Genomic DNA, 16435 nt, shown 5'->3' on the forward strand with positions numbered 1-16435 from the left:
CTGACTCATTGAAAAAAAAATTGTATAACAAGTTGCTATTTTATTATTAGCATAACCTTAAACAATTGCATGTCAAATTGGTTTCACATTTTGGTGTAAGGCCAGCAATTTTGAGTGAGAAGTGGGAGTGGGGAGAGTCAATTACATTGACCCCTTAGTATTCAACTGGTACTTATTTTATTGACCTTGAAAAGCTGAAAGGCAAAGTCAACCTCGGCAGAATTTGAACTGAGAACGTAAAGACATGAAATGCTGCTAAGCATGTTGCTTCTAACAATTCAGGCAGCCCACTCCACCACCACCACCAGCAGCAGCAGCAACAGCATTGCCACAGTCTAATGATTGAAATAAGTAAAAAGTGAAAAAAGTGTTAAAAATAATTGAAAAATATAACTGTGAGGCTTTTGTCCACTTTCACACTTTAACTATGAGGCTTTTGTCCGAGGGGCTTTTGTCCTAGAGGGATTTTGTCCTAGGGGGCTTTTGTGCTACACTCATGCCTATTTAGAACTCTTTATGTAGATCTCTCTCTCATGAGGTAATTTTCCTCAGCTGTATTGTTGATATTTATAATGAATATTTCTAAATTACCGCGATTTCTCTCTCCATACACATTGGATAATCTTAGTCTCAGTGACTAGGCAGAATATACTTTACCAAAAAAATCTAGTGAAGCTTAAAATACGTCCGTTGCTTTTATGGGCTTCAAAGGACAGATTCACTACAATTGTCTACATTATCCAAATATTTCTGTTAAACTATATTAAATTTATCACAAGCACTTGTCATTTTCAGGTTTTAAACACGGCCAGAGGGCATTTTTGCATAGTTATTGTTAGGATAACCTCAGGTGCACGCAGTTATTTTAAACCCTGTTTTACGTATTTGGAACAATATAAAACAGTAGAATCCTATTCCTTTGGCACCGTTTACAAAGGGAGATAACTTTATATTAAAAATGGCGGATTCTACTCAAGTGGAGTTGCTGTTTTTTGATACATTTTCTCATGAAAATATCGAGGTAGGATATTTTCTCGGGTGTAAATTAGCTTTTCATATGTTGTCTAAATAATTTTTTCCGATATTGTAACATGTTCTTTCTCCAACTGAGAAAAACATTTAGTTTTATATTCGTTTTAAACAATTAGACAAATGTCATATACACTTTACAGTCTCGTATTTAACAATTTGAAGACAATGTTTATTATCAGAAAATTTATTCAGATATAGTGCTTGTTCGGACTCAATATGTATTGTATGATGTATTTATTCTCTTTGCATTTTAAATGCTATGTTATATTATGTTTTCAAAACATCTATTCGCAATATTTGACATCTTACTTTGCTTAATTTTTCGAAACGTGCATCTTCCTTTTGTTTTGGTTTTTACGAAATATAAACATTTTGCAACGATTATATAAGCTACCTAATAAATAATAATAACAATGTTATTGTATTCTGATATCGAAAAAGCAATTATAGCATAATGTTCAATAGATTTTAACAGAAACAAACATAAACAACATATGCAATTAACCGATACAACTTAGAAAACCAATAACTTAAACAATATATTGTTTCTAATAATTTCTGGCATAGGTACAATACTTTTTTGTGGAGAGAAGACAGTCCATTATATTAACCCCTGTATTAAACTGGTATTTTATTTTAATCAATCTCGGAAAAATGAAAGGTGAAGTGGACAGCGATGAGATTTGAACTAGGAATGTAAAGAACTAGAATGAATACTACAAAGGTTCTTCCGTGAGAGCTGTAGTTTGCAGAGACAGTAAAAGCCTGGACTAAATGCCCTCCTAGTATTTGTAGTTAGTTTCACTCGCTTCCGCAGCAGCATATCTACAATTGCTTCGGACTTGTTTTCTTTTTGCACCGGTGAAATTAGAAGAGGCGTGTTTCCGGTGTCGAACAAGTAGATTAATATTTACTTCCTTCATTTGGAGGAGAGAAAGTTTGTTTAATTGCTTAGTAACAATTTCAGATTCTTTCACATAACCTGATGTCTTTTTATTTACCTTTTTATTCCTTCATGCACAGCACAAAACCATAGTGTGTGTTAGTTAATTGACAGGTGGGGGCGAGGAGGCTAAACTTCGTTAGATATAAGATAGGTGTCAACAACAACATTAATATCTAGTACTGAACTCTCCCGTCGAAAACATCATATAGATCCTCATTAAAAGGAGCACTCCATCGGTTACGACGACGAGGGTTCCAGTTGATACAATCAACGGAAAAGCCTGCTCGTGAAATTAATGTGCAAGTGGCTGAGCATTCCACAGACATGTGTACCGTTAACGTAGTTCCCAGGGGAGGTTCAGTGTGACAAGGCTGGCCCTTTGATATACAAGTGTTACTCATTTTTGCCAGCTGAGTGGACTGGAGCAACGTAAAATAAAGTGTCTTGCTCAAGGACACAACGCCTCGCTGGGAATTGAACTCACGACCTTACAATCGTGAGCCTAATGCCCCTAACCATTAAGCCACACGTCTTCACAAATCCTCATTAATAAAGGATAAAATATATTGGCATAAGGCCAGCAAATTAGGTGGCGGGGCAGAAGAACAAGCTGATTATGTTAGTCCCGCTACTTAGCTGGTACTTATTTTATTGACCCCAAAAGGATGAAAGGAATTTGAACTTAGAATGTAAAGACGAACGAAATGCTACTAAGCATTTTTTCCCAGCATGCTAACCATTCTGCCAGATTACCGCCTTGAGAAATCATCATCATCATCGTTTAACGTCCGTTTTCCATGCTAGCATGGGTTGGACGGTTCAAATGGGATCTGGGAAGCTAGAAGGCTGCGCCAGGCCCAGTCTGATCTGGCAGTGTTTCTACAGCTGGATGCCCTTCCTAACGCCAACCACTCTAAGAGTGTAGTGGGTGCTTTTTATGTGCCACCTGTGCAGGTGCCAGATTGGCCTCCGTGCCATCGGCACGGAGGCCAATCGGGGCGGCACTGGCAACGGCCACATTCGGATGGTTCTCTTACGTGCCACCGGCACTGGTATCTCAGCTACAATTTCCATTGATGTTGAAAGATTTCGATTTCGATTTTCACTTGTCTCAACAGGTCTTCACAAGTAGGGTTTGTGTCACACGAAGGAAAGGTATGCATAAGTGGGCTGGCTACGTCCCAGGTAGAGGCCATGGGTTATGGTCTCACTTGTCCTGCCGGGTCTTCCCACGCACAGCATACTTCCAAAGGTCTCGGTCTCTGGTCATTTCCTCAGTGAGTCCTAAAGTTCGAAGGTCATTCTTCACCACTTCGTCCCAGGTTTTCCTGGGTCTACCTCTTCCACAAGTTCCCTCAACTGCCAGGGTGTGGTACGTTTCACACAACTATCTTCATCCATTCTCACTACATGACCATACCAGCACAAACGTCTCTCTTGCACACCACAACTGATGCTTCTTAGATCCAACTTTTCTCTCAAGGTACTTACACTCTGTCGAGTATGAACACTGACATTACACATCCATCGGAGCATACTGGCTTCATTTCTTGTGAGCTTACGCATATCCTCAGCAGTCACGACACATGTTTCACTGCCATGTAGCATGGCTGTTCATACACATGCGTCATACAGTCTGCCTTTTGTTCTGAGCTAGAGGCCTTTTGTCACCAGCAGAGGTAAGAGCTCTCTGAACTTTACCCAGGCTATTCTTACTCTAGCAGTTACACTTTCAGCACACCCGTCCCCGCTACTGACTTGGTCACCTAGGTAACAGAAGCTATCAACTACTTCTAGTTTTTCTCCCTGGAATGTGACAGAAGTTGGTCTCTGAGCATTTTCAGTGTTTATTGCTCCTGAGCATCTGCCACATACAAAGACTATCTTCCCAGTTAGTTTTCCTTTGACATTGCTGCACCTCTTATGTGTCCATAGCTTACACTGGGTACATCTTATAGAGTTTCTACCTACACCTTTTCTACAGATTGAGCAGGGCCATCTACCTGGAGGCGTTTGTGATTTGCCTGCCTTCCTACATATTAAGACTTTGGTTTTAGCTAGGTTGATTTTAAGGCCCTTCGATTCTAATCCTTGTCTCCACACTTGAAACTTTGCCTCTAGTTCTGATAGTGACTCAGCAATTAGAGCAAGGTCACCAGCATATAGGAGCTCCCAGGGGCATCCTGTCTTGAATTCCTCCGTTATTGTCTGGAGGACTGTGATAAATTGGTGGACCCCTACCTCTACTTTGAATTCTTTAGTGTACTTGTTGCCAACCCTCACCTTACTTACAGCGTCTCTGTACATGGCTTGCACAGCTCTCACTAACCATTCATCTATCCCTAGTTTCCTCATTGACCACCAGATAAGGGATCGGGGGACCCTGTCAAAAGCTTTCTCCATGTCAACGAAAGCCAGGTACAGGGGCTTATCCTTGGCTAGGTATTTCTCCTGCAGCTGTCTCACCAGAAATATGGCATCAGTGGTGCTTTTTCCTGGCATGAAACCAAACTGCATCTCATCCAAGCAGACTCTCTCCCTAATCAGTTGGGCTATGACCCTCCCTGTAACCTTCATTACCTGATCTAACAGCTTGATACCTCTGTAATTATTTGTATCTAAAGTGTCACCCTTACCTTTGTAGCAGTTGACTATTATGCTGGGTATGACTCCTTTGTGTATCACCTGGTTAACTATACGAGTGACTAGGCTATAGCCAACACTGCCAGATATTTTGAGCATTTCTGCAGTAATTCCTGATGGGCCCGGGCTTTCCCTGTCTTCGTGCTACTAATTGCCTTAACTACTAAGGAACTGTCAACTCGGATAGCTGGTCCCTCTGTTGGGTCGACATTTGGCAGACTCTCTTTATCCCATTCATTTTCCTTATTTAGCAGCCTCTCATAATGATGTCTCCAAACCTCTCTCTTTGCATCCTCATTTAGCACAAGTGAACCATCATCCACGCGAACACATTTCTCTCCTACCACATCACGATTCTCTCTCACACACTGTCTTGCAACACGGAATACCTCAAGTCTTTGGTCCTCACGGCGCAGAACATTGGCAAATTTGTTCTTATCTTCTTCCCCTCTAGCTAAATAAACCTGTCTCCTAGCTTCTCTTTTAGTAGTCTGATACAATTCCCTGCTACCACCATTTTTCCAGTCCTTCCAAGCCTGTCTCTTTTCTCTAATGGCCCTGTCTACAACATTGTTCCACCACCACGTTATTTTGGGTCGAGAGGGGACTTTGCACCAGCCACAGATCTGGTCTGTGGCTCTCAGCAGGTTGTCCCATAGAGACCTCCAGTTATCTTCTATCCCATGTGAAGCTATATCCCCTTCTACTTTGTCAAAGGCTTCAAGTAATATGTCCCTAAGTCTCTGTCCATTCGCAGGATCTTTAAGCTTCCAGATCCTTCTTCTCCATGTTGGTCGTCTTCTGGTCGTCCTCTTAGTCCTGATCCTAAAGTCACTAACTACCAGTTTATGTTGTGGGGTACATTCTTCACCTGGGAAGGTTTTGGCATTTATAAGCAGCCATCTTTCCCTTTTCCTGGCAAGGATGTAGTCAATTTGGCTGGTATGTCGGCCCGATCGGTAGGTGACTAGGTGGCTGGTAGGTTTCCTGAAGTTAGTGTTGCAAACCATAAGATCATTTGCATCACAGAACTCCAGCAGCCTGGTTCCCTCCTCGTTGCGGGAACCATAACCATAGCCCCCATGTACACCATGGAAGCCCCCGTCCAACATGACTGTTAAAGTCACCAGCCACAAAGAGAAGGTCTCTGTCGTTCGTCAACGAGGTAGTCTGCAGTAGGGTGTCATAGAATCGGTCTTTCTGTCCATCGGGTAGCCCCGGCTGAGGGGCATAGGCTGATATAATGGTTGCTAATCCATGATGTAGCACTAATCTAATCTTAAGTATTCTGTCACTTACTCTGATTACCTCTATTACCTTATCTACCCATTTTTCAGCTAGAAGTATACCCACGCCCCCAAACACGTCAGTGTTCCCTGTCCAGAAAATCTTGTACCTGTGTTCTAAAATATATTCTTTTCTACTCTAGACAAATTGGGAATTTTGGTGGGTGGGGGTGGGTGAGGGGCAGTCGATTAGATTGACTCCAGTACACAACTGGCACTTAATTTATCGACCCTGAAAAGATGAAAGGCAAAGTCGATCTTGGTGGAATTTAAACTCTAGGCAGACGAAATAACTCTAAGACTAAAATATATAGAAAAAGGAAGGAACACCTACACAAAGCATTTGTTTTAAGAGGAGTAAGTTTGTGTAGAGATTATCTCATTTCCTCCTAATTGAGGACAGCTGTATAAAGAAGTGCTGATCTCTAACTGTGGAGGAAACCTGTAAAAGATATAGACCCAGGAAGACATGGGACAAGGTGGTGAAGCATGATCTTTGAAATATTGGGCCTCACAGAAGTAATGACAAATGACAGAGCCATAGCAATATGTCATGCTTGAGAAGACTTGTCAAGCCAAGTGAAATCGTAGTCATGGCCAATGCCAGTGTCTTGTAATTGGCACCAGTGCTAGTGGCATGTGAAAGACATCCATTACGCTCTTGGGGTAGTTGGTATTAGGAAGGGCATCCAGCCATAGAAACCATACCAAATCAAACTGGAATTTAGTGCAGCTTTCTGGCTAACCAGTATCAGTCAAACTGTCCATCCCATGCCTGCATGGAAAGCAGACACTTATGATGATAATAATGTGTAACTTGAACTGGTGCACAATATGCACCAGGCACAGAACAACGTATTAAAGGGAAATTAGTTATGCATAATCCAAACAGATCGATGCTGATCTGTCCCTTACTATTGTTGTGCATATCGTATGGAAAGCTGAACTAATATTGCTACCAAGCAGATTGCAGGCAGAGCCTGGAACACACAGAATATCCACAATGCAACTTATCAAACTGCATGCTGACATTTTTGAGATTTTTCCTGCTTTGCTCTCGTCTACTGCGAAATGGTCATCTATCTTTTCTGACAGGTCAGATTTTCACCTTGTTAAGTGTTTAGCAACCCTCCTCACCAGGTCAACCTCCTGGTCAGGATGCCAGTATAGTTGCTGATGGCATGTAGGTGACAAGTTCAATTGGATTGTGTTACAAGTTGCATTCAGAGTGACCTGGTGTATGATCTATGTACATATTGTTTTTTTTAATCTCTTTCTTGTTTCAGGCATTTTGCTGGGGCATTGTCTTGAAAGGTTTTAGTTGAACAAATTGACCTGTAGATTTATTTTTTTAAGCTTAGTGCTTATTCTATTGGTCTCTTTTACTGAACCACTAAGTTATAGGGATGTAAAAACATCAACACTAGTTGTCAAATGGTGGTGAGAAACAAACACTGACACAAAAACATACATATATATATATAATATATATATATATATATATATATATATATATATATATATATATATATATATTATCATCATCATCATCGTTTAACGTCCGCTTTCCATGCTGGCATGGGTTGGGCGATTTGAGTGAGGACTGGTGAACCAGATGGCTGCACCAGGCTCCAATCTGATCTGGCAGAATTTCTACAGCTGGATGCCCTTCCTAACGCCAACCACTCCGAGAGTGTAGTCGGTACTTTTACATGCCACCGGCACGAGGGCCAGTCAGGCAGTACTGGCAACGGCCATGCTCAAATGGTGTTTGTTACGTGCCACTTACACAGGAGCCAGTCCAGCGGCACTGGCAACAACCTCGCTTGAATGTTTTTTCACATGCCACTAGCGCAAATGCCAGTAAGGTGATGCATATATATATATATGTATGTATATAAGCACCATGAGCATGGCTGTTGCCAGTACTGCCTGACTGGCCCTCGTACCAGTGGCACGTAAAAGCACCCACTACACTCTTGGAGTGGTTGATATTAGGAAGGACATCCAGCTGTAGAAACTCTGCCAGATCAGATTCGAACCTGGTGCAGCCATCTGGCTTGCCAGTCCTCAGTCAAACCGTCTAACCCATGCCAGCATGGAAAGCGGATGTTAAATGATAATGATATATATATATCTCATCATTTAATGCCCACTCGCCATACTGGCATGGGTCAGACAGTCTGACTGCATCTGATAAGCCCCAGAGCTTATCAGATGCAGTTTGATTTGGCATGGTTTCTGTGGCTGGATACCCTTCCTAAAGCCAATTACTCCAAGAGTGTAATGTGCGTTTTTATGTGCCACCAGCATGAGTGCCATTTGCATGACATCAGCAACGGCCATGACTATGATTCACAGGTGCCATTTACATGGCACTGGCAACAACATATCTACATCTATCTATCTATCTATCTATCTATCTATCTATATATATATATATATATAATATATATATATATATACACACACATATATATATATATATGACAGGCTTCTTTCAGTTTCCATCTAGCAAATACTCTAACAAGGTTTTGGCTTGCCCAAGGCTATAGAACATACTTGCCCAAGGTGCCATGCAGTGGGTCTAAGCCCGAAACCATGTGGTTGGGAAGCAAGCTTCTTACCACACAGCCACACCTACACCTATATGAGTGTTGGTTGAAAAGTTAATAGGCTGACCAAGATACTTTCTTGGAATGTGACGAAATGAGGTTTGTTTTTCAACACAGTCCCCGTTGCAGTCTGCACACTCCTTCCATCGGTGTTACAGTGGTTGGATGCCATTGGCGAACAACCCTTCATCAACAACAGATATGTCATCTTCACTGTGATACTGGTTCCTAGCCAAACGATTTTTCATGTTGGGAGTCAGATGATGTAATCAGATATGGACAAATCCGAAGAATAGCAGCCATTGAAACCAAGGGTTTGGGTGCTGGAACATTGTACTGATGAAATAAGATCCCTTTTGTTTGTTTTCCTGGGCAGTTGATCCTGATAGCCTTTTGTAACTGCCTCAGCAAGTTGGCGAAGCACTTTCCATTTGAAGACATTCAGAAAACGCAATGCCTTTTGCATTAAAAAAGTACAGGGGCTATCATTTTCCCAGTAGATGAAATGAACTCAGCCTTCTTTAGAGCAGATGAGGAATGGCATTTCCACTGAATAGATTGTCTCTTTGTCTCTGGTTCAAAGTGATGAGCCCAACACTCATCTTGGGTTAGGAAACATTCAAGGAAACCAACTGTATTTGCCTCAAATAATGCTAATGTTATCAGCCTGATGCACTTTTGATTAGGTATCAGAAGACACAGTACCCACCAAACAAAAACCTTCCTTATGCCAAGTTCATTGCACAGAATATTCTCCACTCTCTCATGGGATATGCTTATAGCATTCGCTATTTGATTTATCGTCAGTCACCTGTTATCCATCACCATGTAGTGAACACTATGTTTTCCTTGGTGATGTCAGTTGCACGATGTCCAAACTTTGGCTGATCTTCAAGACTCTCCCTTCCACTCCTAAATTCAGCTGCCCACTTTTTTGCTCAGTTGATAAAGCTGGAATGTTATTCCCTAATATAGCAACTGTGTCAGCCTGAATGTCCTTAGGGGCTAAACCCTTTTTCTGCAGGGACTTGATAACACTGCAATGCCAAATTTTGTTCCATTTTCAAGAGAAGTTACTACTAGTTACTTTTTGAAGTCTTCTTAATAAGAAGAGGTGAAGTTAATGTATGCAAGATTTCACAGCTCTAGCATCACTCATTCATAGCCAGCTTATGAGCTTTTCAGCCCACCCTTGTAGAACATACACGAATACATGTATACACAAGGACATGAGCATACATATACACATTACCATCTGTACATCTATATATATGCATGTATAGAGGGACACACACACACAAATGTCATCGTTTAACATCCGCTTTCCATGCTGGCATGGGTTGAACAGTCTGACAGAGGGCTGGCAAGCCAGGGGGCTGCACCAGGCTCCAATCTGATCTGGCAAGATTTCTACAGCTGGATGCCTTTCCTATATATGTGCATATATATCCTTTCTATTACAGGCACAAGGCCTGAAGTTCTGGGGGAGAGGACTAGTTGATTACATCGACCCCAGAATTTCACTGGTACTTTATTTATCGACCCCAAAAGGGTGAAAAGCAAAATCGACCTGGGTGGAATTCGAACTCAGAACATTACGATAGGCAAAATACTGCTAAGCATTTCATCCAGCGTGCTTACGACTCTGCCAACTCACCACCTCAATAAGTGCATATATATATCAATACAATAAATGGTAACACACTGAATAAAGCTGCATGGATATGTAACCTTGGATGAACTTATAATGCATTTAAACTGACAGGATGCAATATCTTTGGATACCTATGCAGTAGAAACACAGAGATTTAAATGTATTGTATAAAATACTGTAACAAGCAAGCTTTTGAGGATGTATAATTCTCCATTCTTTTGCTGCGTGGCAAGTAGATTGCTTCCCAACCACATGGTTCTGGGTTCAGTCCCACTGCATGGCACCATGGGCCAGTGTCTTCTATTGGGTTGGTGCATAATTATTGTGGATTTTTTTCAACAACTTTTATTCAACAAAATAAATAGCTATATTTAACAAAAACAATCTTTAAATGACGTATTTGAAGTAGATGGTGAATATGCTCTGGAATAATGATTTAAAGATGTTTTTGTTACACATTGTTGTTTTTGTTGAATAAAATTTGTTGGAAAAAAGCCACAATAATTATGCACCAACCCAATACTATAGCCTCGGGCCGACTAAAGCCTTGTGAGTGGATTTGGTAGACGGAAACTGAAAGATGCCTGTCGTGTGTGTGTGTGTATACATAATATATATATATATATCAGGCCCACTGCCAAATCTGACTGGGCCTGATGAAGCCTTCCAGCTTCACAGACCCCAGTTAAACCGTCCAACCCATGCTAGCATGGATAACGGACGCTAAATGATGATGATATATATATATATATATATATGTGTGTGTGTGTGTCTGTGTTTGTACCCCTACCATTACTTGACAACTGATGTTGGTGTGTTTACATCTCTAACTTAGCGATGCAGTAAAAGAGATGGATAGAATAAGTGCTGGGGTCGATTTGTTTGACTAAAGGCAGTGCTCCAGCATGGCCGCAGTCAAATGACTGAAACAAATAAAAGAATATACTTATATGTACACTTGTTCTCACGTGTGTGTGTGTGTGTATTTATATATCATCATCATCATCGTTTAACGTCCGTTTTCCATGCTAGCATGGGTTGGACAGTTCGACTGGGGTCTGGGAAGCCAGGAGGCTACACCAGGCTCCAGTCTGGTCTGGTAGTGTTTCTATAGCCGGATGCCCTTCCTAACGCCAACCACTCCATGAGTATAGTTTGTGCTTTTTATGTGCCACTGGCACAGGTGCCATGGGAGGCTGGCAACGGCCATGATCGGTTGGTGAATTTTACGTGCCACCGGCATGGAAGCCAGTCAAGATGGCACTGGCATTGGCCACGTTCGGATGGTGCTTTTTACATGCCACCAGCACAGGTATCACATCTTCTCAATGAATCTCACATTACTATATTCGCTGAGGAGGTCTAAAAAGACTGAAATATGTCGAGTTGTTGCAGTTGCTGAAGTATTTAAAATTGTATTAGTCATTTAGCTAATACCGTTTCTTCACTGCATAATTATGTCTAATTATATTTTTGATGTATATAAATATGTGATGGACTAAACAAAAAATAAATTAGTGAAGTTTGTCATAAGCAAAACATTAGACAATTCAAGTTCTCTGGTTGGGAGATTGGAGGAGATATTCTGAAAGATATGTCAAATGCAATTTCATGAATAATAATGATGAGGATAATAACATTTTGAAGAATAATGATAAAAATATTAATCTAATATTGCTGTGCTTGAGAAGGCCTGTTGAGTCAAGTGCAGTCGTTGTCGTGGCCAATGCCAGTACAGCCTGCCTAGCACCCGTGCTGGTGGCATGTAAAAAGCACCATTTGAGTGTGGTCAATGCCAGTGCCACCTGACTGGCTCCCACTCCAGTAACACGTTAAAAGCACCCACTGTGCTCTCGGAATGGTTGGCGTTAGGAAGGGCACCCAGCTGTAGAAACTTTGCCAGTCGTCAGTCAAACTGTTCAACTCATGCCAGCATGGAAAGCGGATGTCAAACGATGATGAATAAACTCCAATTTAGGGGCAAGGCCAGCAATTTTAGAGGGTGGGGATGGGTTGATTGCATTGATTCCAGTACTTGACTGATACCTTATTTTATTGGTCCTGGAAACATGAACGGTAAAGTTTACTTCAGCAAGATTTGAACTCAGATTATAAAGAGCCAGAATAAACATTGCAGAGCATTTTTTCCAACACTAATAATAATAATAATAATTTTAAATTTTGGCACAGGGCCAACAGTTTTTGAAGGAAGGAGGAAGTTGATTACATTGACCCCTGTTCCTATTTTATTGACCCCAAAGCAATGAAAGGCAAAGTCAACCTCGGCTTCGTCTTTCATAATATCAAAATAGACAGAATGCCATTAGGCATTTTGTCCAGTATGCTAATAATTTTGCTGCCTTTATTATAATGATGATGATAATCTATTTCTACTAAAGGCACAAGGCCTCTAGTAGAATAGTAATAACAACAACAACCACATCACTAAAATATTTCGATTCATTTTAAACTGTTTTAGGAACTAAATCTAGATCTTGTGAAGTTTTCCCGTCCAGCTGTTCTCCATGAAGTTCATGTCGTTCCACTTGGCACCAAAGTTCAGGCTGAAGTACCCGGAGGTACTCGTCTTGGGTATGTTAGAAAACAATTTCTGTTCTGTGTTACTGTTTCAGATTTAGTTTGTATTCATTAACACCATTGTTTTACATCTGCTTTCCATGTCAGCATGAACAGGACAATCTGTCATGGTTCAAATCGCTTTTTATTCAAAGCTATTCCCATCGGAGATAGGATGGAAACCCACACTTTTATTCTACTTTCCATATTTGTCATGATTTCTTCAGCTGGATGATTTTATTAATACTAATCACTTTAGAGGTTGTACTGGGTGCATTTTATCATGACATCATCACTAAAATGGCTGTTGAGTCCTTGGGAAGACTGATGGGTCTTCTCAACCATGTATTGTGTCTTTTCATTGCCAGCTTCTTTACTGAGTGTTCTAGGTGCAGAATTTTATTGAGCACCATGGCACTAGTGAAGCTGCCTTGCACACAAGTCGAAAGAGATTGCATATATTTGATAGTATCTCCATTTAAAGTGAAAAAAAAACCCATTAAAAATATAAAAGATTCTGCTTGATTTGAGCTGATCCTTAGTCACTACATCCCCACTATATTCAAATAATTTTTGTTTTTTCTCCAGATACATACATTACATGCATGCACACACACACACAATCTTTCTCTCTCTCTCTCTCATATATATATATATATATCAACATCATTATCGTTTAACGTCTGCTTTCCATGCTAGCATGGGTTGGACGATTTGACTGAAGTCTGGCAAACCAGATGGTCTGCACCAGACTCCAATCTTACCTGGCAGAGTTTCTATAGCTGGATGCCCTTTCTAACGCCTACCACTCCGAGAGTGTAGTGGGTGCTTTTACATGCCACTGGCATGAGGGCCAGTCAGGCGGTACTGGCAACGGCTACGCTTGAATGTTTTTTCATGTGCCACCAGCACTAGTGCCAGTAAGGCGATGCAGGTAATGATCATGCTCAAATGGTGTTTTTTATGTGCCATCGGCATGGAGGCCAGCTTCTTGCTCTGGCAACGATCATGCTCGTATGGTACTGTTAGCGCTCCTATAGCATGGATGCCAGTCATCGAATTTGATTTCGATTTCATTTCCCTCAACAGGTCTTCGCAAGTAGAGTTTAGTGTCCAATGAAGGAAAGGTATGCATAAGTGGGCTGGTTACACCCCTGGCATAGGCCACAAGGTTATGGTCTCACTTGAGCTTGCCGAGTCTTCTCAAGCACAGCATATTTCCAAAGGTTCTGGTCACTAGTCATTGCTTCAGTGAGGCCCAATGTTTGAAGGTCATGCTTCACCACCTCATTCCAGGTCTTCCTGGGTCTACCTCTTCCACAGAGGTGACTAGGCTACCGCTAGGGTGTGGCACTTTTTCACACAGCTATCTACATCCATTCTTGCCACATGGCCATACCAGCGCAGTCGTCTCTCTTGCACACCACATCTGATGCTTCTTAGGTCCAACTTTTCTCTCAAGGCACTAACACTCTGTCGAGTATGCTCACTGACATTACACATCCATCGGAGCATACTGGCTTCATTCCTTGTAAGCTTATGCATGTCCTCGGCAGTCATGGCACATGTTTCGCTACCATATAGCATGGCTGTTTGTACACATGCGTCGTACAGGCTACCGTTTACTCTGAGCGAGAGGCCCTTTGTCACTAGCAGAGGTAAGAGTTCTCTGAACTTTGCCCAGGCTATTCTTATTCTACACTTTCAGCGCACCCTCCCCCACTACTGACTTGTTCACCTAGGTAACGGAAGCTATCAACTACTTCTAGTTTTTCTCCCTGGAATGTGGCGGAAGTTGTTCTCTGCACATTTTCAGTGTTATTTATTGCTCCTGAGCATCTGCCACATACAAAAACTATCTTCCCAGTTAGCCTTCCTTTGATAATGCTGCACTTCTTATGTGTCCATCGCTTATACTGGGTACATCTTATAGAGTTTCTACCTACGCCTTTTCTACAGATTGAGCAGGGCCATCTACCTGAAGGGATTTGAGGTTTGCCTGCTTTCCAACTTATTAGGACTTTGGTTTTAGCTAGGTTGACTCTAAGGCCCTTCGATTCTAATCCTTGTTTCCACATTTGAAACTTCTCCTCTAGTTCTGTTAGTGACTCAGCAATTAGAGCAAGGTCACCAGCATAGAGGAGCTCCCAGGGGCAGCCTGTTTTGAATTCCTCTGTTATTGCCTGGAGGTCTATGAATAAGAGGGGGCTGGGGACTGAACCTTGGTGGACCCCTACCTCTACCTGGAATCCTTCACTGTACTTGTTGCCAACACTCACCTTAGCATCCCTGTACATGGCTTGCACAGCTCTCACTAACCATTCATCTATCCCTAGTTTCCTCATTGACCACCAGATAAGGGATCGGGGGACCCTGTCAAAGGCTTTTCCCATGTCAACGAAAGCCAGGTACAGAGATTTATCTTTGGTTAGGTATTTCTCCTGCAGCTGTCTTACCAGGAATATAGCATCACTGATGCTTTTACCTGGCATGAACCCAAACTGCCTCTCATCTAAACTGACTCTCTCCCTAATTAGTTGGACTATGACCCTCTCTGTGACCTTCATTACCTGATCCAACAACTTGATACCTCTGTAATTATTTGTATCTAAAGCATCACCTTTACCTTTGTAGCATTTGACTATTATGCTGCTACACCAGTCATTGGGTATGACTCCTTCGTGTATCACCTGGTTAACTATATGGGTGACTAGGCTATAGCCGACACTGCCAGATATTTTGAGCATCTATGCAGTAATTCCTGATGGGCCTGGGGCTTTCCCTGTCTTCATACTCTTAATTGCTTTACCAAGGTACTGTCAACTCGGATAGCTGGTAGCTCTGTTGGGTCGACATTTAGCAAACTCTCTTTCTTCCATTCATTTTCTTTATTGAGCAACCTTTCATAGTGGCATCTCCAAACCTCTCTCTTTGCAGCCTTATTTAGTGCAAGAGAACCATCATCCATGCAGACAAATTTCTCTCCTACAACATCATGATTCTCTCTCACACACTGTCTTGCAACACAAAATACCTCACTATAAATAAAATATATATATGCATATATACATACATATATGTACATACTTACATCTATATATATATATATGCATATGTGGGCACAGGACATCACGATATGTGTACAACAAAAAAGTACGGAGCATGAGTACATGGAACATGAACTATTCTTTCGAACAACAAGACACAAATGGAAAACAAAACAAACAGCATAAAGAACGATCCTCCATCAGTTGTTGGCTGTTTTTCTTGTCTCATACATACATACATATATATATATATATATGCATGCATGCATGTATGTATGCATGCATGTATGCATGCATGTATGCATGCATGCATGCATGTATGCATATATGCATGCATGTATGTATACATACATACATACATACACACACACACACACACACATGCAAAGAGTTATGTGACGAAGCACAAAAGAGAACAGACTGTCACTAGATCTGTAGAAATGTGATCTCAAGATTCTGGATTTATTATAATATTCACTCAGACATAAATTGTTGGGTAGAGAAAGATTTGGAGAAATTAATAGTCCAGAAAGTAATTAATCAAACCAAGAGTGAATGAAAGTTCATGTCAAGTAGAGACTTGTACAAAGTTGGTAAGGACAGCAGTTACAAATGAAATCAAAGAAGAAGTAAAG

General features: G+C 41.3%; 1 protein-coding gene across 2 annotated transcripts in view; it reads left to right on the forward strand.

The window, feature by feature from the left end:
* Positions 1-869: 869 nt before the first annotated feature.
* The window catches only part of LOC115220779 (protein virilizer homolog), a 110723-nt gene continuing 95157 nt past the window's right edge, over positions 870-16435 (forward strand). For both annotated transcript variants that reach the window (XM_029790927.2, XM_036510461.1), the window contains exons 1-2: positions 870-1021; positions 12656-12768. In XM_029790927.2, coding sequence (XP_029646787.1) covers positions 959-1021; positions 12656-12768 — 176 coding nt within the window. In that variant the 5' untranslated portion in view covers positions 870-958. The remainder of the gene's footprint in view (positions 1022-12655; positions 12769-16435) is intronic.

This window comes from Octopus sinensis, linkage group LG17 (genome assembly GCF_006345805.1).
Source record: "Octopus sinensis linkage group LG17, ASM634580v1, whole genome shotgun sequence".
NCBI lineage: Eukaryota > Metazoa > Mollusca > Cephalopoda > Octopoda > Octopodidae > Octopus > Octopus sinensis.